At 43.7% G+C, this 24823-nt stretch overlaps 2 protein-coding genes across 2 annotated transcripts; one reads left to right on the plus strand and one right to left on the minus strand.

Annotated features, from left to right (window-relative positions):
- Nucleotides 1–99: 99 nt before the first annotated feature.
- On the plus strand, nucleotides 100–12713 carry rab11al (RAB11a, member RAS oncogene family, like). The gene is made up of 5 exons (XM_007570564.2): nucleotides 100–420; nucleotides 3772–3967; nucleotides 4474–4667; nucleotides 6174–6254; nucleotides 11238–12713. Exons 1-5 carry the CDS (start codon nucleotides 381–383, stop codon nucleotides 11375–11377), a joined length of 651 nt encoding a protein of 216 aa, XP_007570626.1. The 5' UTR covers nucleotides 100–380; the 3' UTR covers nucleotides 11378–12713.
- Nucleotides 12714–14816: 2103 nt separating this feature from the next.
- mex3a (mex-3 RNA binding family member A) lies at nucleotides 14817–24278 on the minus strand. Its single transcript, XM_007570566.2, has 2 exons — nucleotides 23050–24278; nucleotides 14817–20475 (listed from the first exon to the last, which is right to left on the minus strand). Exons 1-2 carry the CDS (start codon nucleotides 23477–23479, stop codon nucleotides 19322–19324), a joined length of 1584 nt encoding a protein of 527 aa, XP_007570628.2. The 5' UTR covers nucleotides 23480–24278; the 3' UTR covers nucleotides 14817–19321.
- Nucleotides 24279–24823: the final 545 nt, after the last annotated feature.

Here is a 24823-nt window from a genome sequence, read left to right on the forward strand (position 1 = left end):
ACAACTGGCAGCTGACTCACAATCGACAGCACAGCTGGCCAATCACGTCGAGGCAAGTAACAACTGTCAAATCCCCATTGACCACTAACAGAGCATGAGGGGCGGGGTTTAGTGTTGACGTTACGTCGCAGTCTCGGTAATGGCAAGTGTAGGAAGGAGAGGAAGACGGCCCTGAAGTTTCTGCTCTTCTGGATGTTGTTGTCATTTTATTACATTTAAAACCTACTGCTTCACTTTTTTTGTACTCTTACGGTTATTTTCCTACTTCGCTGTAGTGAGAGTGAAAACGGGGCAGGGCTAAAGTCACGGACGGTTTTGTCGGTCGTTTTCGAAGTAACTAAAATACGCCCGAAGTTTGTTCGACTTCAAGCAGAGAAACTATGACGCACAAAGAGGACGAATATGATTACCTTTTTAAAGGTGAGTGGTCGTTTCTTCGCTTTTAGCTACCTGGCTAAATGTCAGTTTCACCTGTGTCATTTGATGCCACCGCGGGGATGTCGGTGTCGTAAACCGGAGTACATAACAGCCAGCCTTAGACTGGGACACCTGTTTAAGCCTAAACTCTTTTCAGTTTACGTCATTAAATAAAATCAGTGGGTTTACGGGTCATGTAAGGTAGATAATAGGACTCTAATGTCTCACTTTAGGCATCATTTGCTTCAGCGTTCATCATCTTCCAGGGCGATGACGCAATCACCTGGGGATGCAGTGTTGGTCAATGAGGGGTCACAGTCAGATGACCCCTAACTTCTGACAGAGAGAGTCAAGTTTGTTTTGTAGTAAAAGTTTAAAAGTTGTACCATTTGCCTTTAAAAAGTAAAAAATACCAAACCATCCTGTTGCCTTGATTTGCTGAATTCCTGGATGAATGAATTGATTGATAGACGAGACAAACTCACATCCAGGCTGCAAAATATGTACAAATTTTAGCTTTCTAGGATTTATTTTACAATAGCCTTTTTACCTCCGCATCGTAATCCTTTAAAAATTAAACTAATACAAAAATACAGCTTTGATATGATTTGAATAGGTTATGATTAAAGGAATGCTTTGAATTCCAATACATTATTTTAAATGTTTATTGTATTTATCACACCATTTCATGGTATGATAATGACTTTAAAGACTATCAAAGCTAAAAATATATATATATTTTTTTGTTTCTGGTGATTTTAATTTGTCATGTTTAAGCAGAAATCTACCAGGTAATTCTGCCTAATCTGCTGAGTCGTTGCCTCACTTGATGTGAGGGCGCAGTACCTGGGGAGGGGCCGCCATTGTTGCAGTCATGGTAGAAGCAGTTAGAGCTCCTCAAAGCCACTTGGAGGTGATTCGCTTGCAGCCTTTTGTCAAAATTTCGAGCAGCTCGTCAAACTGGAAATGCCTGCATGCAGGGTGAGCGTCCACAGAGACGCTGCGCCTCGGAGGAGGGAAGTGATTCAATCAGGTTTTCATGTGACCAAACTAATCTGGATCTCTCCCTGCGGTGCTGGGATCCTGATAAGCACACGGCTGCGGTTCAGAGTTTTGCTTGAATCTAGAAAGTGCTCACATTGTTGCCCTTTGTTCTCCTTTTGTGAGTTAAGCAGGGTGAGCTCTTACTGAGTCACTAAGGTATCTCGGACCTTAGCCGTCCTGCTCAACCTCTTTTACTGCTTTTCAGAGGCTGGGGAATATAAACTTCTTCTCTTAAATCGAACATGTAATGACTATCCTTCTTTCTTTCCATTTTTGTGCTATCAGGGGATTTCAGATGGTCCATTAATCTCGGCGAGCAGACAGACTTGCTTTCATTCAGCCGGGCTGCAGAATTGTATTAACAGACAAAGGCCTGTCATGTCTTTGAGCTTAAAAAAAATCTAATTCAACAATAGGTGTGTGGCTGGGTGTGTAACAGAGCTATGACTCTACCAGTCTGGTGGCATTGGACCGAGGAACAGTTGTGTAATGATTTCTCTTCCACCCACAGTCGTTTGTGTGAGATGAAACAGAACATGATGGTTTTACTGTCATCATATGACTCCCACATAAACCAAATTAAAGTTGCTCAGTCACGAACGAGCAGCTTGACTCGGACTGAAGCAGAAACATGGTGGACGGTTGGTTCAACTTTCCCAAACCAACTTCCTGTTTCCCAACTGCAGGGCGGTGGGTCCTCAGACACACTGACTCACCTACTGCTGTGGAAATAGCTGTCTTTAATATTGCCTGCAGGATTTCCCTCATTGTATTATAAGCCTGGCGGGCCACCAGGCTTTGCTTTCCCCACCAGGCTGAGCATAATTTATTTATAATAGTTTTTTTTTTATTACCTGCGTAAGCACTTCCTGTCTTTACTGGTCTACACACTGACAACTGAAGCAAATAAAGTGACAAGTCACAGATAAAGAATCAGCAAATTTGGACTTGTTAATTCGGATGCAACAACTGAAGTTCAGAAAATATTGTCTTTTTTAAGACTTTATAGTTGGTGTTTAGGTATTGTTAATTGTCTTGCAATATAATAATTACTTGGTGGTATTTTCAAATTTCCAGTCAACTCTAAACATTTTTTAACTGAAAAACACATTAAGTCGCTGGATGATCGCCATAGGCCCCCCTACCACCGGGCTTAGCAAGTTTTCTGGGGGGAACATTGGCCTGATTCAGTTTACTGTCAAATATCCAGGGTGGATTCAGTCACAGTGGGATTTAAAGGAGAGGGAGAACCTTAACGGAGGTTCTGGGAGGGGTCATGACCTCTCTGACTACAGTGGAGGTCATGACCTCTCTGAGGTCACTACAGTGGAAGTCGTGTCTCATTATCATCAGTAAAACCAATGGGCGAAAAATAATAAAATGTTTTTCCATTTCTTCTCTGTGATGTTTGTCAGGGTTGATGGGTTTTTAATGACTCTGCACAGCAACACGAGGAGACGAAACAAAACTGGCCCCATGATTTATTATTTAATAGGACAATATTTATCATATGTTGCAGATTCTCCATATCTGCTTTATCATTTTAATTCTCTTCTGGTTTCCTTCCTCCTTCTGTACTATAATTTATTACAGCATAGCTGTTTATAATAAGCTGTGAAAACTAAAATATCCCTGTTCACTCCTCCATCATTAGTAGATATTTTACTATCATCATTATTTTAGTTCAACCCAGAATGTTTATTAAACATATTCATGGTATAAATATATGAACAAGCTGCTAAAATACATAGATTAAAAGCACATCTTTCTGTCACAAGGCTCAAATAGAGAAATTTGGATATTAATTTTTTTTATTGTGTGGTTTTTATATTTATCTCAATCCAGATTCAGAGAAAAAACTTAGACTCTGAGATGGCATCTGTTTCAATTCAAGCCTTATGAACCAATAAAATAAACAATAAAATATTCATAAATAATATTACTTTTTAGAAATTGTCATAATTTAAACACTGAATTTACATAAAATTAGCAGGACTTCATGAGTTAAAAATGAGACTCTAAGTCCATCATGTTGTAGCATAATAATCACCTTTTTAGCACTTAAATATAGAAACAAACAGCAGCAATTTAAGGTTAAAAAGTCCATAGCCTTGTTTTATTGTTTCCAGGGTTACTGGACACGGTCACATGATCAGTTTCATCCTTGTTATGTAAAGTAGTTTCCTCCTGAGTTTCTCTACCTCTGAATCTGGTTGTTAGTTTTGTGGTTTTGCTTTTTTACCTGCAGCATCCATGAAACGGATCATAAATAATGAACATGGCCTGTTAATGCTCCTGTTTTCCCTGCAGTGGTGCTGATCGGCGATTCAGGTGTAGGAAAGAGTAACCTGCTGTCCCGCTTCACCCGCAACGAGTTCAACCTGGAGAGTAAGAGCACCATCGGGGTGGAGTTCGCCACACGCAGCATCCAGGTGGAGGGGAAGACCATCAAGGCCCAGATCTGGGACACGGCGGGACAGGAGCGCTACAGAGCCATCACTTCTGCGTGAGTTCCCCCATCCAGTTCGCTCTGCTCTCTGCACATGCAAACAGACAGAACTACATGCAACAGGAAGTAAGAAGTCGAGTGGCGCTGCATTGTTTGTGTGAAACACCAAAAGAAAGATGTTCTCATAAAGTACACCAGCATGTCAGGGCAGTTGTAGGTAGGAAAAAATAAAGAGTGCATATCTGTCAAAAAAAAAACTTAAGAAATTTTGAAATCAGCCTCTAATTCTCTAGAAGTAACATTCAAATTTCTGATTTAGAGAAGCTTTAAATTTGCCAAAAAAAAAACTCAAAAATTTTGAGATTAACATCGACAGAAAAAGGAGTAAGTGTCCGCCAAAAAATCTCTGAAATTTTCTAGAAAAAACAAGGAAATTTTAGTTTGAAAAGTCAAAGATTTGCTAGAAAAAGTCAGAATATAATGGAGAATAAATGTCATGAATTATTCTCTATTAAACATGAAATCAAAGCGGCGTGACAGTGCTTGTGACCCTCTGACCTCAGGTACTACCGCGGCGCCGTGGGAGCGCTCCTGGTCTACGACATCGCCAAGCACCTGACGTACGAAAACGCAGAGCGCTGGCTGAAGGAGCTGCAGGACCACGCAGACAGCAACATAGTCATCATGTTGGTGGGCAACAAGAGCGACCTGCGCCACCTGAGGGCGGTGCCCACCGACGAGGCCAAGGGCTTCGCAGGTTCGCCGCCTCATCAACCTTTTATTGGCTCCTCATTAGCTTAGCCTGATAAGAAGCTCATTAAAACCCGATTAGGCTTTATTCTGTCAGCTCATTAGGCTCTGTCACTGATACTGAAAATAATAGATGTTCAACACTTTGACCTGGTTCTGTTTGGGCCTTTTCTTCTCTGAAAGCAGCAGTCTGTGTCATATTTAGTTATTTTGAGGAATCAAAAGCATCAAAGTAAAACACGTTTTACCAGATTATTGGTGTAACTTGTATAAATCTGTTCTTTTTTAGCTTGACTGGGTTCTTTGCTGATAAAAGACTCGGCAGAGCTGAATGCCAGAAAGTTAAAGGCACAAATCCTGTTGATTCAGAGCAGCATAAAGAGAATCCTTGAGGATAAAAGAAGCCGTCTCTGAGTCAGACATGGCTGTTTGTAGAAATGCTTGTTTTTTCTTTATTCCACTGACCTAATTTATGTCTTGTTTACATAATGATCCCAACCTGGAAGCATCAATGCAAAGCAGCGCTGCCAGTTGGCAGAAACAAACCTCCTGCTTCATTCTGTCTGATTTTATTCAGATTGTGTAAAATAAACTACGTCACCTTGATTAACACATTTTACCATCCGATCATTAACCACGCTAACGCTCCGACCAGTTAGTTTCCAAAATGTTGAACTTGTACAGATTTTCTCACATTCATGTTTCAGTTTTCAATTCTCCATCTACTGGCATTTTGTTCTTGTTGAAGCACGTTAGATCTTTGTTGGATGGTGATGCTGTGGGCAGGAAGGATCTCCAGTAGCAGTCAACCTCGCAACAAATCTGACGAGGCCTCTGACTGAAGACTGCTGCTGTGTGACGATCTCATGACTGCATACTAACGGCTCAGTATCCGGGCAGCAACACATCCTGGATGACTCATCAGTTGTTGGCCAGCACTGCTAATCCACCTCATTTGCTTTTGCCGCTTCTCTTTAAATCTCTGTCTAGCCGTTTGATTAGGAAGATGTTGGAGTAGGGGATACAATTCTTGCCTGTAATGATGGAGGAGATGCTTTGAACGTCCTGCTTCTCTCTCTGGGATTTCAGGGTCAGAGTTCAGGTATTATTTCAGCTAAAGAAAAGGATTTAAAACGGATTATGACATTAACTAATAATATCTATGCTTATAAAATAAAAATGACACGAACCCAAACTGTTACAGAACGTATCACTTGGTTGCAGTAGAGATGTGCAAAAAGTCTCAACATTTATTTAATTATTGAGATAATTTAGCCTGAATTTCAAACATATAAACGAATCCAGCCTTTTTATTAGAATTTATTCAGTGGGAAAAATGTCGTGTTAATAAAGTAAAGCAAAATCTTTGCATGGCACACTTGCTTTCAACAACTCTTTGTTGTGTTTTTAGAAGAACAAGATGGTTTCCTGTGGGGACAGTAGATCAGAATCTGTGAGGAAATTTAAAGTGAATATTAATATTTGTGTAACGTACTGTGTTTGTGTTCTCCAGAGAAGAACGGCTTGTCTTTCCTGGAGACGTCTGCGTTAGACTCCTCCAACGTTGAGCTGGCTTTTCAGACAATTCTCACAGGTGAGTTCCACTTCCTGCTCTACAATTAAACCAAATTTTAACAGTAAAAAACATTTAACATTAAAAGAATCGGCAGAACTTTTCCATGTGTTCATTAAGCGACGACAAAACATCTCTTAAGCAGTTCCATTTATGTAGTTTCTCACTTCAGCCACTGGATGGCAGAAAATTCCACTGAATCAGGTGTTGGCCTCCATCCTTTTTGTGCATCCTGTTGCAAAACCTCCTGAATCTTCCTTTTAATTTAAAAAAATGAGTAATTTCTGCAGCCAGTCAGAGGCTAAATAAAGATCCATCCATGTTTTCTGATGTAAGCATATCTGAGCAGACTCCTCAGGAGGTTCAAGGCCGCACTGGTGACTTCATAACAACCTCTGAGTGGCCTGAAGGGGGAATCCAGCCTGAATCAGTCTGCATGTGGCACCTGCTGTTTATATGCTGCTTCAGCTCCATGTTGGATCCAGCAGTGACTCCGCTTCAGGCACACCACAGACATATCGCTTATTTCTAACTCTCAAAAAAAAAAAACTTCAAACCAACATCGAGTTAGCGCTGCTAATTAGCTCATTAAGGCAGGGAAAGCAGTGCATCAGCAAGCCAGTAAGGCGCAGAGCCGCCATGGCTCATGTAGCGATGTGGAGAGGGTCGTCCTGGTGGCTTATTGTCCGTACTGTCATGCTGCGATGAGTCATGCTTCTCACAGTTTTCTCGCTTCACACCGGACTTTTATTTCAGGACAACTTTGGAGAAGTGTCTGAATGCAGCAGTGAGTCGGTGATGATTTCAGATTCCTGTTGAGTCAACAAACAAATCTCAGTTCAACTAAACGACGTAAATATGTTAGTTTGATCTGCACAGCCCTGCAGAAGGATTCAGACCCACTAAACCTGGATAAACATAGGCCTGTCACAATAACACGGCTTTCTGGATCATACATTTTCACAGAGACCATTTTCAAGTAATATAATGGTAATGGAATAATAATGCAAGAACACATTCTCAAAGATCAATACAATTTTAAATCGACTGAACATTCAACACTGAAGCTGGAAAACATTTCAAATATTAAAAATAAATAAAAACAGAAACAACAAATAAAATGAATTTAGACTCTAAACAAAATTGTCTTTCAGAAGAAGGGCTGTTTGAGATCAAAGCACCAGCCTGAAGATTTTATCACCTAGTTTTTTATAAAGAGAAAAACGATAAATTAGGCAAATGGAAATTATTTAGTTTGTTTTAATTTATCATGAAATTAATTGATTTATTGCTTGGCAACAGGCCAACCTGTCACAATAGCAAATTTTGCTGGGTAATTTGTTGTCCCAGAAATTATTACGATAAATTATATTATCGTTTTGAGACCATTGTTGACTAACAGTAGCTTCATTTCTATTACAATGTCTGGAAAACTTTGTGTATATACTGATGTGGAAAAATTACAATTTTGCAATTGTGGTGTTAAGAAACATAATAATAATCATTTGTGAATAAGCTTGTCCAAACTATAAATCATTGGAAAACATGCCGCGTTGAAATCCTCCATCTACTTCCTGTCTTCTTCTTCTTCTTCTTCTTCTTCTTCTTCTTCATGGTTTGCACCAGTGGCAACATCCAGTTGTTGATCATGTGACTCTTGATGTGAAAAATGTTTTTCTTGTTGCAGTTTTGTGAAATAAACCACATCATCCGAGCGCCAATATTTAAATCAATTCTATAATGTTCCGTACTTCATCAAATTTCATCAGTTTATCTTTAAACAAAAACAGGTTTGTGCATAACATCCTGTAACTTAAATTACCAGTATTTGGCTAACTTAGCCATTTGGCTTTTTCCTAAAGAAAAAAAAAAGAAATATAATTTTACAAAAACATTAAGCGGACTAAAATCCACTTTTGAGCATTTTGAATTGATTCAGAATTACCAGGACAAGAAGATATGACTATCTATTAACTAGTAGCATAATAATGAAAGTACACAGGAATCCTCTCAAGGATAAATAAACTCATTTCCAAAGAACATTTAACACAGAAACTGGAAGACATTTTAAATATCCAAAATAAATAAACCAAAAACAAGTAAAATGGATTATGAAGTCTCTGTAAACAAACTTGCCCTTCAAAATATATTAATCATTTGCCTCAGACAGGAAAAACAGGCAAAACTGCCAGCTAGGACTTTTGTAGGGGAAAAAGAGTGTAAACTGTACTAACTACTGTGTAAATGATGCTGGCTTCTTAACGAGATTAAAGGGCAGCGTCTCTTCAGCAATTAAGCAAACTGTCTTGGTGTGCACCATTCTGCTCTGGCCTTTTCCATTTAGTTTGACGATTAGACGCCCCAGTGGTTGCGTTCTGCCAGGGAGACACAGACAGCCCATCGGTGGGAATGTTTTAGTTCTTCTGAGCTTGGAAACCTGCATCGGAGGATTTCAGGTGAAGACGCGCGTTTGTTGTATTGCCGCATTTAGTTACTTCTGTTTTACAACAAACGCAACATACCAGATTAATTAACCAACTTCGAGTGGGAGGAAAATGATACATGCTCAGTTAGTCTGGATGGAGAAAGAGTTAAAATATCCATTTCCAATTGCTTTCAGAGAATTATAGTTAAATTTTGGTGTGGACTTTGACTGGACCACCTAAACACATGAAAATACTTTGATCTAAACCATCCAGCACAGCTCAGGTTGGGGTCATCCTGTTGGAATCTTACCTGATCAGCTTTCATGTCTCTTTTAAAGAAAATCCTCTGCACAGCATGATGCTGCCTCCACCATGTTTCATGGTGTTATTTTGGTCTGCTACCACATTACTGCTGACTATCTTTAAAATGGATTTCTTTGGGTTTTCTTCTTGTCATCATTAAATGAAAGCGGGGTTGAATGCAAACGGACTGGAAACAGGAAGTGGACTACAACAGAAGGCATTCTGAGTAAATGGAACCAAAACAAATGCACAAGATAAAACCTACTTCCGTTAAAATCTGACTTTTGTTTACATTTGGTGAAGAAGAAAGTTGCACTCGGTGTCTTCATCAGAGGTTTTTGTGTCGTTTCCTTCAGTGGTTCTTGGCGCAGCGCCCCCAGAGGTGAGGAGGTGAACAGGTTTGGTTCGTTTGAGACAGTGCAGGGTGAAAGGGAACCACAGCAGCAAGTGTTACAATTTTAATTTGGGGTATCAGAGTAAAGGGGGTCGAGTACAAATGGATGCAACAGTTTAGAGATTTTGACTTTCAAAACAAAGCAAATTGAGTTGAAGATTATGTGCTTCTTTAATTAAAACATCAAATTAGGTCTGGACAAAAGGGCTGATAAACTTATGATATAAGCATTTCATATCAATCGACATCAATAATTGTCTATTGGAAATTAATTAGTTTTAAATATCTGAGATGCTGCTGAACTGGTGACCTTCCCTGTTTTATCCACAGTTTTCACTCTGTGCTGTTTTTTTTTTTTTTTAATGCAGTTATGAGGCAAACTGATGCTGCGCAAGTTACTCAGTAGGATGTTGCTAGGTAACCAAAGAATGAGTTCGTTGCTAGGCAACCGAAGAGTTAGTTGATGCCACCAACCTGACTTATCAGGTTCAACAGCCAAATACTTTCCTACATCTCCCAGAATGCTGCGCGGTTCTGGGTCAAAGTTCAGTGAATATCCTATATCATCACCTTCCTAAAATGAAGTGATTTATTTATTTCTTTTTTCAAAAATCAAAATTAAGGCGAAAAAGGTAAAGAAGTCTNGCGTTCTGCCAGGGAGACACAGACAGCCCATCGGTGGGAGTGTTTTAGTTCTTCTAAGCTTGGAAACCTGCATCGGAGGATTTCAGGTGAAGACGGGCATTTGTTGTAAAACAGAAGCAACTAAACGCGGCAATACAACAAACGCAACATACCAGATTAATTAACCAACTTTGAGTGGGAGGAAAATGATACATGTTCAGTTAGTCTGGATGGAGAAAGAGTTAAAATATCCATTTCCAATTGCTTTTAGAGAATTATAGATACATTTTGGTGTGGACTTTGACTGGACCACCTAAACACATGAAAATACTTTGATCTAAACCATCCAGCACAGCTCAGGTTGGAGTCATCCTGTTGGAATCTTACCTAATCAGCTTTCATGTCTTTTTTAAAGAAAATCCTCCACACAGCATGATGCTGCCTCCACCATGTTTCATGGTGTTATTTTGGTCTCCTACCACATTACTGCTGACGATCTTTAGTTTAGAGATTTTGATTTTCAAACCAAAGCAAATTGAGTTGAAGATTATGTGCTTCTTTAATTAAAACATCAAACTAGGTCTGGACAAAAGGGCTGAAACTTATGATACAAGCATTTCATATCAATCGACATCAATAATTGTCTATTGGAAATTGTTAATTAGTTTTAAATATCTGAGATGCTGCTGAACTGGTCACCTTCCCTGTTTTATCCACAGTTTTCACTACATGCTGTTTTTTTGTTTTGTTTTGTTGTTGTTTTTTAACGCAGTTATGAGGCAAACTCATGCTGCGCAAGTTACTCAGTAGGATGTTGCTAGGTAACCAAAGAATGAGTGCGTTGCTAGGCAACCGAAGAGTTAGTTGATGCCACCAACCTGACTTATCAGGTTCAACAGCCAAATACTTTCCTACATCTCCCAGAATGCTGTGCGGTTCTGGGTCAAAGTTCTGTGAATATCCTATATCATCACCTTCCTAAAATGAAGTGATTTATTTATTCAAAAATCAAAATTAAGGCGAAAAAGGTAAAGAAGTCTCTCTGTTTTTGCATCACCCTGCATGTATCTATTTAATGCCCTGCTTCGTGTTTAAATGAGGATTCTTCCACATGACGGAGCGTTGCCGGTTCAGGGCGGAAGAATCCGTCTCTGCTGCCAGGAGTCTGGAAGCAACCGTTGTTGTTCAGTTTCGCCGTCCTGATCCCAAAGTGTCCCGCTGCCTGTCCCGTCTCTCACCGCCCTCTGTCCTCCGCAGCCATCTACCACATCGTGTCCCAGAGGCAGATGACGGGCCAGGGCAACTCAGACTTCTCTCCGGCCTCCAACGTGGTTCCCATCACGGTGGAGCCCACCCAGAGCTCGTCCAGTAAGGGCGCCTGCTGCCAGAACAACTGAGACCTCGCCGCTGACCTCCGCCTTCGTCTCAGCGTAGCGCCGGCCGGCCAGACGGGCAGACGGAGGCGCTGACGGCTAGAGGGACGCGTCCACTGGGTTTTGTAGATACGAGGGGTGGGGGGGGGCAGCAAATGAAGGATGGACAGGATGTGATGTGGGAGGGTTGGGATTTTATAAGAAGCTGCATCATCACCATGGATTCAGGTTCTGATGTGAAACTGAACATGTTATCAGGCCCTTTTTTCTCCTTCTTTTTCTGCAGTTTCTCTCCTAAAAAGCCGGATTTTACAGGCTTCCTTTCTGTTTCTCACTCCTGGGATGCTGGGCTGTAAAAATCCACTCCCAGAAGACTGAAAAGCAGCCTTCTCTCACTGCTGTTTCCCTTCGTTTTTTGGAATATTTAGAAAATTATGTCCTCCTTTATATTTATTAACACTTGTCTTGTTTGGCCAAAGGGTTTCCCACACTAACTGCTTCACAGAAAAAAGGGATTTTCTCTTCTTTTGATTGTTTTCTGTCATTTAAAACAAGTCTTTCCATGAAGGAATCAGGAGAGTTTGGCTCCATCCTTCCCTGTCGGTGACAAGCAGCTTCGCTCTGAGTGCTTTTGATCTTTGTTTGGGCGCCTCTCCTACTCTTCACATACTTTGTGCTTCGAAGATGAGTCATGCTCCCGCCAGCCTCTGCGCAGCGTCGACTCTAAATGGGATGGGATGGCTGCGCCGCCGCCGCTGCTGGATGGGTTAACTGCAGAGCATGTCAGCTCCCATCCTGACCGTTTCACCTTTTCCCCCCTAAAGCCTCGCGGCGATGGAGGGGAAAGATGTGGTTTAAAAGCGCGGACGAGCCGCCCGCTAGCTGGGACGGATGAATGAATGGATGGATTGGATTTCAGGGGATGAGATAGTGAGGCCACTCAGCCCTGCCCTGCTCCTGCGGTCTCTGATGTACAGTGATGGCTTGTTTTACTGTAAATGAAATCCTCCACTGCCTGCTCACCTACTCCTCTCTGGCTCTGCTCTCTGCTGTATGTAACTGGAAGAGGACTCTGCCTTCTGGGATCCCCCTGAGGTCTGCCCTCACTTTCACTCGTCTTTATTTCCTGTCCGATCGGTGGGGGTTGTGTTCGGGAGCCAGGGCCACGTTTGTTAGCGTCTGATAGTGGAATAGAGGAGGGAGGGGCTTGATTTAATCCAAAGGTTAGACACACAGGGTGTTTATTTCCACATCAACACGAGTCTTAAACTGGGTGTAGGTCGACATTTTTAAGCCTTTATTCTGTTGTATGTATATTTGGACTGCACATGTATAAATAAATCAGATTTGTTATAGCTCATCTTTTATGTGTCTCCAGTTTTAAAACAACCAGCTCATTATTGACTGTCATACCCTCTAATGTCCAGTGTAATTTAAGATGTTTGCAAAGTGCTGCAGGCTGATATTTTCCCTCTGATTACTGATTATTAAATATTAATCGTCATCATCTACAGATCAATCCAGCCATCAGGACTCTCAGGAAAAAAACACACAATCTGCTTAAACTGGAAATCATTTCCTTTTTGTTTTATTAGAAACATTTACAATACATTTTGAATCTTGAAAAAATAACAAAGAACCAGAACTAACATGGCGCAGATACAATAATAATTATAATAATCATAATAAAAATGTCTCCAAAAATGTAATTCACAAAAAAACATGTGCTATAAGAAATAAACCTGCAATATTTCCTGCCTTGTGAGGGCATGGCACACTGTAACAGAGTTCAGAAACTTTTTTTTATCTTTTTTTTTGTTTGTTTTTTTCCCATCCATCAACGATCCGCCTCAGAGGGCCGCAGCAGCGGCGCCTCCCTCACTGTTCACAGAGAAACCAGAACCGAACGCCGGCTGCTGCCGGCCCCAAACAACTAATGCACTACAACCACTATTAGACCGGTATGAAACACCTACTGTGCTGGAAAAATTGGAAACGCTACCGAAGACAAACTGTCAGACTGCATCGGCCTCTTTGGAAAAGGGCGGAGTTTCACCAGCGAGCGCCATGTCGGTCCCCAACCGTTCACACGCAGCGGGAAAACCGCGCTCTCCGAGTTTGGGATGCATTTTAACCGTTTCAGGCAGAAGAAGTTTCGTCTCTTGTAAAAATGGAAGCGAATTTTTTGCAGCGTAACACATTTTCTAAGTGAGAGGTCAGACATTGGTGCGGGGGACTGAAATGGTCTCCGTCTGGCTCCAAACTCCTTTCGGCTTTTCTAAAGAGACTCCAACTATGAAAATCTACAGCGAAGAAACGGTGCGAGCCTGCCGCCGCGCCGTTTCTCCTGGCTAAGTGACCATACAATATACATGCAAACTAGTACGGTAATGAATCTGGTGTGTTTATGTGTGAGTGTGTGTGTTTGCATTTAGTTACACAGATCTACACAGTGTGCTGGCTCCTCCTCGACTTGCACTTCACCTAATTAACGCATCAGGAAAAGTCGATCAAAAAGGCTTTTTTTTTTTAAAGCCAATCACGCTCCGTTGCCATGGATCGATCAGACTGAGTTGTGGATGTAGAAAATGTGTGAATGAAAGTGTTTACAAGGTGTGTGTGTGTGTGTGTGTGTGTGTGTGCGCGCGCACGTGTGTGTGGCCCTGCTGGGCAAGAGGGTCACAGCTGCCTCATTCACTCCAAGCATTGCAGTTTTTCTTCTTTTACATTTTGATAAGAAAAAAGCGAGTTTAGATTACAGAGGAAATGAGTAATAATGCGTTCAGTCAGTAACATGGGGTCGGGAAGGGCGGGGTTACAGCAAGCAGCACTGCACAAACAATGCTGATGCAAGAAAAAATAGAGTTGAGGCACAAAATCGATGCTCTGTGACTAAAATATCTCCAAATTCTAAAAATATTCTATTTTCTGTAGTTCTTCCGTTGTTAATGCACTGATGTTGCAGTCGTGCATGTCTGAAGTTAAAATTTCAGCTATGGGGAAACTCGCTCCCACCTACTTCATCCACTGTGAAGCACGTGGGCAAAGTGTCCATAACTTTCATAAATAAAACTTCTCCTTTTTAGTTATTAGTAGAAACTGACTTTCCTGTGTTTAGAAATATATTAACTTCTTGTCATTTTAATTAAAAAACAAAATGTCTTGAGGTTACTCATAAATACGTTGCTTCATTTTCCATAAATAACATCCAGATACTGACTTTTTTTCCTCTGCTTTCTATGAAATAATAACCCATGTTAGCAAAATAGATCTGAAAAACTGTAATATGTTTTTTTTATTCATTTTTAAGTTGCTTTCTATAAATGCATGTGGAAGAACTCAAATATAGACTACGTCGAAAACCTGTTGCAAATTCCTTCCAAAAAAACTAACTTAAAGCTCACTTGTAAATTGTGAAAAATAAAAAAGGGTGCATTAGTTTATTTTTCCCCCATTTTTTTTTTTTTTACATTCAAATGCATTGCTTGTTCAATGTGTGACTGACAGGTTGGTAGAATTGCTTAAGTGCATCCATTGAAAAATAAGGATTTCCTATCACTCCTTTAAAAGGGTTTCTACAGAAATGCATAAAGACCTTTTTGATATTAAGAGAAGAAAAACATCTACTTTTTACTATAATAGCAACCTTAATACGATATAGTAAATAATACTAACACAAACATAATGTATCACTGAGTTGTCCCACCCTCTGCTGCTGCGCAGGAAGTCCTTACTCCAGGTGAGCTGGACAAATGAAACTTAGATTTTTAGGAGTTAAACTATGTTTCAGTCAGTTAAACTACACAGTAAATATATGATTTTAAACTGATGTTCTCTTTAAGGTCTTAAAGCTTTTATACACTTTAGATATCAGGCTGCTGGATCCTTTTATGAGTTTCTTGATAAATCTTACCTATTGTAATAGTTTTGAGTATCATGCAGGTGAACTGAAAATACAGAATATTTTAAAAATTCGTCATAATGAGTCTGAAGTTTGGATTTGATCTCAATCTGGTTTCAGTTTAATCAAAAATCTTCTTTCAGTGGCTCAAGCAGGTTGGGAAAATTATGTTTTCTAACCTAATTTCTGGGCCAGAATAGTTCTGTTACTGGTGTTTAAATTTACTTTTGGGAGTATTTCAGTCTGTAGGATCACTTCTTAGTTCAGTAAACTGTAAACAAAAAGGCAGATTATTATGCTAGATTGGTTAAAACGATGTAATAAGTTAGCTCTCTTCTGTTCTTTGGTTAAATCTGACCTTTTTCTTTCAAAGTAAAGAAAAAAATAAATCATCGCGGTGCAAAATAAGGATTAAACGACGGCATCATCCTCATGCCATCAGTCCATCAGAAGCTGTAAACCTTGCCGGACTCTTTAACAAAATAAAAGTCCTGAATATGATTGATACAAACATGATTAAAATCCCAAACTAACCCTGAAGCTGTTCTACACGTTCAGGTCACTAAAAGACAGAAATGCAGCGGGATTATGCTAATAACGAAGGTCAGTTTCTAAACAGAACATTATTCAAAGAGCTGACTCCCAGTATCCTCCTATTATTGCTTTCCTGATAAATAAAAACTGATTTATTCTATAGGGGCTAAAAGTTCTTAAATATTTGCCTATTTAATTAAGACTGGATACATCAGTGGCTTCATAAAATTCATTCTTACTGTTTATAGTAGTGTCTGCTTATCTATATTTGGATGACATACTTAGTAAATAATATTTCTTACATGTATGGATCTATCTAATATACTAATATAGTCAAAAGGGTGACAGGGCGCATATATAAACATTTTATATCCTAGTTTGTTTTTTTTTTAATTTATTCTAAAACATCGACGATGACACTTTGAGATTGTTAAAAAATAATGAAAAACTCACTTTAGGCGGGCCTGCGTCTGGCTCTTCCTAGCTGATACACACACCATATTTACAACACGGTGCCTTCACACGAAGAACACTCCTTAACTTACAGCGTCTAAACCGGGAGAACCTCCAATAAGACATCTTTGTTAAACCAGTGCAAAACTGAAAAGAGGGGAAAAATGATGACATCTCCCAAATTGTCACTACTGAGCACAAGAATCACCAAACCACACAAGAAAAAAAAAATGATAGGGAATCCTTATGTGCGTGTCTTTTGGATTGTGAGATAGATTTCACCATCAGCGGTCGGTTTGGTATTAATCAGATGCGCGTGTTTTATAATAAGGTGCTTTGTTCTTTTTTTTTTCTTTAAGTCATGTGTTTTTAAAGAGCCTAATGTCCAGAATCCCCCCTAATCCCCACCCGAGCAGTTTGATTCACATTCTTCTTTTCCAAAAATAACTTCTTTACAAAGTTGGTTATTGGGGAGTGGTACTGTATCAAAAGGCCAAAGTTGCTACCTTGTCAGCCAAAGCAATGGCAATATTCCATAAAAAACATTAAGGCAGAAATAAAACAAACAAAAAAATACTAAGTTCAAAGAGCGGGGGTCGTCCCCGCCTCGTTGTGACGCTGAAAGCTTCGGCCAGACCTCTGTGCAATTTCTCCTTCCCTAAAACTCAGTCCTCCTCACAGATTTCTGGGAACTTTCGATGCCAGTCCGGTGCTCTCGCTGGAATCATGCCAGCGGTCACTTCTCCTTCTTCATTTTGTTTCTCTTTTAGAGAAGGGGGCTTTCTGGCCCTGAAGACTGGATTTGTTTTGTTAAAACGAGACCCCCAAATTATTCAGGCCTGCTGGGTCGCCGGTGCCGGCCCACATGTGACAGCAGCTCAACACTCGCTCAAAGACCTGATGATCAATAGAGCTGCTCGGTCTGCAGGGTTTTTTTTTTCCTCCTTTTTTTTTCTTTTTGTTTTTTTTGTCTCGAAGTATACTCCTCCTTCACTCCCTCCCATCATTCAACAGCTTTAATCCCCCAACCCCCGATCCATTGCTCTAGCCCTCTGAAATCCCCAGGCTGGGGCTAAGGCAGACGCAGCGGGTGTGTAATTTGATTCAGCATGAGTGCTGGTTAAATGGGGCGTTTCCTCTGCCTTCCTGTCAATTACAATAGTCTGATTTCATTGTGAAAGTAACGCGAGTTGGGGGCCGGGGCCGTTCGAGGCGAAGGGCCAGTCGTGGGATGCCCCTTACAGTAGAAACTGTCCCACAGATGGCACCCAAAGAGGGAGATTAACACGGGCCCTCTGTGATATGATCACTAAACGGTTTGCTTTTCATCAACTGGAATAAATACTCCAGGTAACTGGATTATGAATGTCTCTCCTAAACCTCCATTTTATTTCACGGCTGCCAAATGCGGCTAGTGTCTTTCTGTGTCCGTGTGTGTTTTGGGACAAAAGAGTGCACCCCCTCTCCTTGTCCCCGTTTGGGTAAGAAAAGGAGCAGGGGGAAAAAGGAGGGGTTTCCTATTCGCCTAGCTCCCTTCAGTGGTTCGGGGGTCCAGAGTCCCCACACGGTCCGCACCTGGACCGACCCATTTGCCTAATTATCAATGAGCGAATCCAGGCCGTGTCCGAGCGCTCCGTGGCCCACGCCGGCCGCCACCGAAGGCGCAGACAATACGGCTCAAAAGCAAACGGTCCAACTGTAAGCCCAGCAGCTCCGGTGGAGGGGAGGCATGAAAGCCACTCCCAAAGAAAAGAGGGAAAGAAAGGGGCTAGGCGAGACCTCCAAACTCAGGGTCAGAGCCGCAGCGCGCCGCGAAACACCTGCTCCTGTACAGCTCTGCTAATTACAGGGGGGGACGGAAGGCCCCTCGCAGGAGAAAGGATTAGCAGCCCTGGACTCTGTGTTTTACAGTATCTGCTCCTTTAATCTGCTGCTGCTGATTCAGGAGACGATTCATTCAGCTTCCGTCCAATCCTAAGGTTCTCCGAGGACACGAGAGGGGGGCTCCCGCCTCGTCCTCCATTGTTAGCCGGACGCGGCCAAACGACCGCACGACACAATAAAAGCGTGGTTAAGGTGGCTTTGAGACAAGTCCTTGGGGAATATCAAAAAGGGGCCAACTGGATGGATTCCAAGGCTTTTTGGCCTCGCAAATTAAATCAGTGCTTTAAGCCAACCGAGGAGCCACATGCTTTTCAAGAGCCACGAGCAGCAAAGCATTACCGAGTCTTTTCAACAAACTGCAGTGACCAAAGCGTCACCAACGGCTACCGGACGGAGAATCCCCACCTTTACAGCAGCCCTCATCCTCTCTCTGAATAATATCCATAAAATTCAAGCAGTTTCTATAAATAATTAAAATCCTATCCCTTTTAAATCTGTTTTCTAATGAAATAAAGATTTGCTTCATCTCTTTCTGTATAGATCCCGACTGGAACGAACCCATACACGTTTATCCTTTAGCCAAAATGCTTTGGACCAATTATCCAAACCCACAATCACAGTTTAACTGAAAACGTTTAAGTTCACATCTGCTGCTTTTGAATTTCTCATGGTACGATTTTAACAATCCTGTTTTAGACCAAGATGATTGTAAGGTGCAATAAGTTATTTTTTTATTCCTTCTAGTAACATTGACTTTGTAGGTCAGTCAAGTGCAGATTGGGTTCCTCAACAATCATCTGTTTCCTTCAATAAAACCCACTTTAAGGTAAAAAACAAAAAAATAATCGAAGAATAAAATGTTCACATTACTGTCTACCTCTGCCTACACTGTGATTCATGAATGAAACACAGCAGCAGTCAAAAAACTGAAAATGCAAGGTACTATACTTCTCTTATAAACAAAACTTTTATAAAATATATATGCATATATATATAAAAAGAAAAACTTAAAAATATTTCTTATACTTTTTAGTAAAGCAAGCAGGCCTTCTAAAATATCTGCTTGATTGTTTTTAAATTTTCTGAAAAACAAAAATGTATATAATAATAATGATAATAATAATAGTAATCATAAGAACAGTAAATAATTATTGAAGAAACACTGAGGAAACTAAGGATAAAACGGACGTGGTTCTTTAGGAGAATATCCGGATGGCCTGAGTGACCTGGGTGTGGCACACCGGGCACTCCGGGTGGTTCAGCTCACAGATTCGGATGGCACACTCCATGCAGAACAGGTTGTGGCCACAGGGCACCAAGGCAGCCGTCACTTTGCTCTCAAAGCAGGTCATGCAGTCCCGCACGGTGGCCGGCGGAGAGTCCGGCACCGGCAGGCGGCCCGGGAAGCCGTCCCCGGCCGAAGCAGGCTCGCTGTGGGCGCGGCGAGCCTGGGCGTGAGGCGAGCCGGATACGATGCTGGTGACTGAGTTGTTGGGGGTCCCGCCGCCGCAGGGCTCCGGTAACCCAGGAGAGAGTCTGGTCAGGGGCAGCGGGAGGCCGCCGAAGCTTTTGGAGCGCTGCTGGGTGTAAAAAGACACCTGTTTGGGGTAGTCGGGGTCCCCCCAGCCCTGGGTGCCCTCAGATCCAAAATACGAGCAGGGTTTCTCTCCGGAGCTGGAGAAGTTGCTCTTGTTGTAGATCCCCCCTCCCTCTCCTCCTCCTCCTCCTCCTCCGCTCCCGCCTCCAACCATGGCATCTGAGAAGTTCTGGCGGTAGCTGCTGGTGAGAGGCTTGCGCTGGCCCCCCTGCAGCCCCCACACCTGCTGTAGCCGGCTCTCCAGACCGCCGGTGCTGCCCGCCGGGCTACTTCCACCATTCGGCCCCAGACAGTCGTTCTCGTTGTTGTGGTCATGCAGGCCTCCTGTTCGGAAGGCGATGTGCGCCTCGATCTCCTCGCGGGCGCGCTCAGCATTGCTCGGGGAACCCGTGATCTCGAAGACGGGGTCGCGGTCTCGGCTGGGGGTCACGATGTACGTGCAGGTTTGCTGCTGGATGCGCTTAATGGTGGAGCCCTTAGGCCCCACTACCAGCCCCACGACGCGGTATGGCACTCTCACCTGAATGGTGGTCTGACCCGGCAGAGGCGTGGGCGGGGAGCCGCTGAAGGACACCCCCAGCTTGTTGCGGGAGGCGCGTAGCATGGAGAAGTGCTCTGCAGCAGAGATGATTTCACGACGGGCCAGTGCAACATCTTCCTTCCGGCCAGTGATTAAAAACACAGGCTCCTCTCCTCGAACGGGGGTCTTGATGTAGGTGTTGGTCTTGGCTCGCAGAGCTTTTATCTTACAACCTGAAAAGACACATTTCAGACATTTTTAAGCAAGTCAACAAGACTTTCCTGATAATTACGTAAAAGGATAACTGGTGGAAATCCATCTAATTTAGTTGCGTTGCTCCTGTTGACTGCTTCCACTTATTAATGTTTCACCAGCAAATGATATTCAGACTAATTAGCATGATTTATGAGGTCTCCCACTCCACAGTATTGTTGCTCTGAATCACGGCTCACCGAGGAGAACATGGAGAAGTGTCGATCTGCACAAACGTGGCAGATTTGGTGAACTTTACACTTGCTGCGTTGCTGACCTCTCCTTGAACCTGCGACGCTGTCAACCCAGAGCCACATCGTTTTCGGGCCATTTATATCTCCACATCTGCCTGTTTTTGATCACTGTTTATGAGTTTACCCTATTAAAGTGCTTTTAAGACAGCATCCTGATCTGAGTGAGCGCAGGGTAATGTTCTTTCATTAGATTGCCTGATCTTGTAGTAGGACACAGCAGGATATGCATTGTTTCTGGACGGACTGCCAGGTACATGCGAGGTCAAGAAATGACAGCGGTCCTGCGTATGTCGGCTCCTCATTATGGTGGGCTCCCGTGTTTACTGTAACATGCTGCAAGGAGGCCGGTCCAACTCACTGGCTAACCCGGGAAAATCATCGCTAACCGGCGAAACGTCTACTTTCTAACGCGCCACACAGACCCACTTTGCTCAGGAACACTCACTTCCCGGGAAGTGACTGTACGGAGCGAGGGATGGTGGTGATACTCAGAGGGGTTAGAGCAGCTCGTGCCCCAATTCTGAAAATGCCCTCTAAGGCCACAGCACGGCATTAGGCTAATAAACCCGCTCATGACACAGGGGCTTAAGAAACTATTCAATTCCTTTTCCCAAACTACATCCTAAATTTGAACAAGTACACATTAGTCTCTTAATTAAAGGATTATCAATAAATAAAATAGGCAAGGATGAATTAATCAAGAGCAGAATTAAGGTCACAGGAGACAGATTCACGCTCATGCTGCTAAACTGTAGTGAACGAGGTGATTCAAAACAAAGCCACGCTTCATCAGAGGAGAGGGGGTGCAAGAGCATCGGCTGACAGGAGAGAAAAAATAATCATCCCTTCATGACAGGAAGCTCCAGCTTTACCCAGACAGAGTAGGGGGGTGTGACCAAAGAGCCAACCAAAGAAGGCTCACCTCAGTTCCCCCCAAATCAGACAAAAAAAAAAAACACCCCAATCGCTGGTCCTCTCTGTCCGCTAACAGTTATCCCATTAAAATCCAAAACTAACTCTTCAGAGTGAAGAGTGGGAGTCGCAGAGGGAAACAAGGGGCACTCAGCAGCACCGAATCCACAGAATATAATGCAGCGGGGGTTGGGCAGTCTGCAAAAGCAGCTTCTCTGGAACCCTGACGGTGTTACGGACGTCTGGTTCGAGGTAAAGCTGGATTTCAGCGATGGAACCTCACCCACCCTGCAGTCTTTGTGCCTGCTCAGAGCCCAGCCCCCTTCTGGCTCCCCAGCCTGACAGACAGCCATGTGGCTTGGAGGGTGTGCACCGAAATGGGGCTCCACTGCACCGCCAGACCATTCAGCTTCCACTTCCTCAGCCCATCATGGCAGCACCCCCACCAATCAATTCAGAAAACACTCCCCTGCCCCTTCTTCAGGCTTGTCTGCAGAAACTTCTGCAAAAATACTGCTGCAACTTCTGGCTGGGTTCCCCAAATCAATGCCCCCCCTCCTCCTGTTAGATCACACCCCACCCCAGTCACACACCTTTGTTTGACAGCTGTTGTCACTCATCTTCCACTCTTTGTTCAGCAGCAAAAGGAAAACAGGAAAATTAGAATCCCAATCTGCTTTGCTTTGGGATCTAAACTTTCCAACTGCCTGATCTGAAGAGCAAAGAAACAACAACAAGGTGACCACGCTTTCTTTGTCCAATTGTGTCACTGGGCCAGTGCGCAACGTAAACAACAAGCTGGATAATAAAAAAGAGGGGGTTGAAACATCCAGCACTTTTTAAGGCCAGATGACTAATATTTGGTGATGTTGTTGGGTTGAGACGAAAAGACGCCCCCCTCGTCGCCAGCTGCATGTTTTTTTTTTTGTTTTCTTTGAACAGTCTGGCGCGTCTCAGACGACAAAGGAAGCAGCGCTCTCCTGCTCCACAGCGCGTGTCTGCGCGCTGACATTGATGGCGTGGATGTGGAATCATTCGCCCAGGAGGGAAGGGAGCTTTCTCCCAGTATTTCCCACCCTCTCCACCCCCCTTCCCTCTGCGCAAATACGCTCAAAAAGAGCGAGAAATGAGCGCAAAACAGGAGAGCGGATGGTTTTTGTGGAAAGATGAGAACTTGAAACATTTGAAGCGGAAAAAGAAAAAGTGGGAGGCTGATGCCTCTGAGGAGTAGCTATAAAAAAGGAGCCCACACCACTCCCTTTTCTTTGTCAAATAACACCAGGTAACAGTTGGAGAACAACAAGCGAGCGGCTCAGGGAGGCATGCAGCCTGTTTGAGGGGAAGAAAAGCAGGAAGTTTGTAGGAAATAACGAGCGGGCTGCGGTTTACCTTGCCTCCCCACTATCTCGGCCACATGTTCGGAGCTGGGCACCGGGACGCATTCTGTTATGTTGCAGCCTCGTCCTTTAGTCTCTGCTGAGGAGCTGTCGTACAGGGCGCACAACTTGCTCTTCCCCTGCAGGATGGCCGCGTCCCCGCCGCCCCCGACGCTGTTGGCGTGGTTGTGGTGGTGGTTGTTGTTGTTATTGTTGCTCCGGTCCTGCACTCCTGTTGTCGGGGCTCCGCCGCCGCCGTCCTCGCCTTCCCCGAGCCCCAGCAGCGACAACTGGCCGAGCGCGACCCTGAGGGCACGGGAGTCGTCCTCCTCCTCGTCGGGCGCCACGAGGAGACCTTCGCCGCCGAAGCCGGAGCCGGCCAGATCCCCGCCGTAGCCCCCATTTTTCTCCATGATCCCTGCTAGAACCAGCAGGCTAGGCATGGCTAACAAAAGAGTGTGTGAGACAAAGACAGGGGAAAGAGACTGGAGAAACAGCACCCGTGCCGCCTCCTCCTCCTCCTCACCCCTCCTCCTTCCCTCTTTGCGCTAGACCCTCCCACAGACCGCCCCCCATCTCTTTCCATCCGCCAGACTCTCGGTACAGTACCGAGCTCCGGCCGTCTGCTCGGTGGATGGGGCCGGGCCGATGCGTTGCTCCACCCAGTCTGGTTTTACACCGACCCCCCCTCCTCCTCTCCTCTCCTCCCTCCGTCCTCAGTGAGACAAAAAACGAGCCTCCCTCCCTCCCTCCGTACCATTCCGTCTCAGGTTCGCTAGCATGTGGCGGCCCACATCCAGCCCTTCTCCTGTGCAGGAAGGAGGAAGCGTTCAGCTCGCCTCCTGCGCCGCATGCAGGCGCAGAAACGCAGCCGCGCTGCGGAGCTGCGGCAGCGCAGCGAGCTGCATATTTATATTTTTGGTGACTTATGTAAGAAGAAGAAGCCATCCAGGATGTAAACAGTCACTTAAACGTTGCAAGGGCAAGCGCGCACATGGTCATCTGCTGGAGAAAAAGATGATGTCAACTCCACGATGATGATGAAGATGTTGATGGTGGTGGGGTGGAAATCAGCAGCAGCTTCCGCGCACACAGAGGGGAGAGTGGGGATTTTAGGAGTGGAGGAGTTAGTGGCGTTTTTATAGAGAAAGAAAAAGCAGAATGAGGTTGGAGGGATGGGATGAGGGGGGTCCGCCCACCTCTGTGTGCTTTGCGGCAGGTCACCGCGCTGTCTCCGGCGCCGCTGCGCATCAGGATGTTATGTATAGGAGGCAGAGCGGGTGTCTGGGCCGGGGAGGAGGTGACGGGGGGGCTGTGCATGAAGAGAAAGGGAGTTGTCAGACAGGCGTTGCAGACCTTATGCGGTGGGGGGAGGGGGGATGTGGACGTGGTGGGTGGAGTGGGGCATCAGTAAAAGCCCTCGCACATTTCCCGTTTGGGAAAAAAAAAGGTTTTGCAGCAGCTCCGCTGAACAAAGAGCCGCGCCGCGTGTTTTTTTCCCTCCACAACATGTCCTCCTGAAGCCACCGACCGCATGCTTTAACTGCTCCCGCTAACTGCAGCCCCGCCAATTAAAGTCATCATTAATATAAGCGCATCGGAGCCCAGGACGGAGCCACTTGAACTTGTAATTAAACCCGTAAATCTGCGGCATTTTTTTTTCAATGTATCAAAAGTAAATTTATCAAAAAGAATAAAATCTCCGGGTCAGATTATTGAAGTTGTAAATTGCTGCCAGGCTTGATCATAAAAGCTTTGAGGAAATCACTATGCAGCGCTGAGCAACA

This window comes from Poecilia formosa, unplaced genomic scaffold (genome assembly GCF_000485575.1).
Source record: "Poecilia formosa unplaced genomic scaffold, Poecilia_formosa-5.1.2 Scaffold263, whole genome shotgun sequence".
Classification (NCBI taxonomy): domain Eukaryota; kingdom Metazoa; phylum Chordata; class Actinopteri; order Cyprinodontiformes; family Poeciliidae; genus Poecilia; species Poecilia formosa.

What these genes read in the sequence shown, in the direction of transcription:
- rab11al (XM_007570564.2), top strand. Translation starts at nt 381, where the DNA reads ATGACGCACAAAGAGGACGAATATGATTACCTTTTTAAAG. An exon ending in ATATGATTACCTTTTTAAAG is followed by an intron (nt 421 to 3,771) that starts GTGAGTGGTCGT and finishes TTTTCCCTGCAG; the next exon opens with TGGTGCTGATCGGCGATTCA. An exon ending in TTTTCAGACAATTCTCACAG is followed by an intron (nt 6,255 to 11,237) that starts GTGAGTTCCACT and finishes TGTCCTCCGCAG; the next exon opens with CCATCTACCACATCGTGTCC.
- mex3a (XM_007570566.2), bottom strand. Translation starts at nt 23,479, where the DNA reads ATGCCTAGCCTGCTGGTTCTAGCAGGGATCATGGAGAAAAATGGGGGC. An exon ending in CGAGATAGTGGGGAGGCAAG is followed by an intron (nt 20,476 to 23,049) that starts GTAAACCGCAGC and finishes GTGTCTTTTCAG; the next exon opens with GTTGTAAGATAAAAGCTCTG.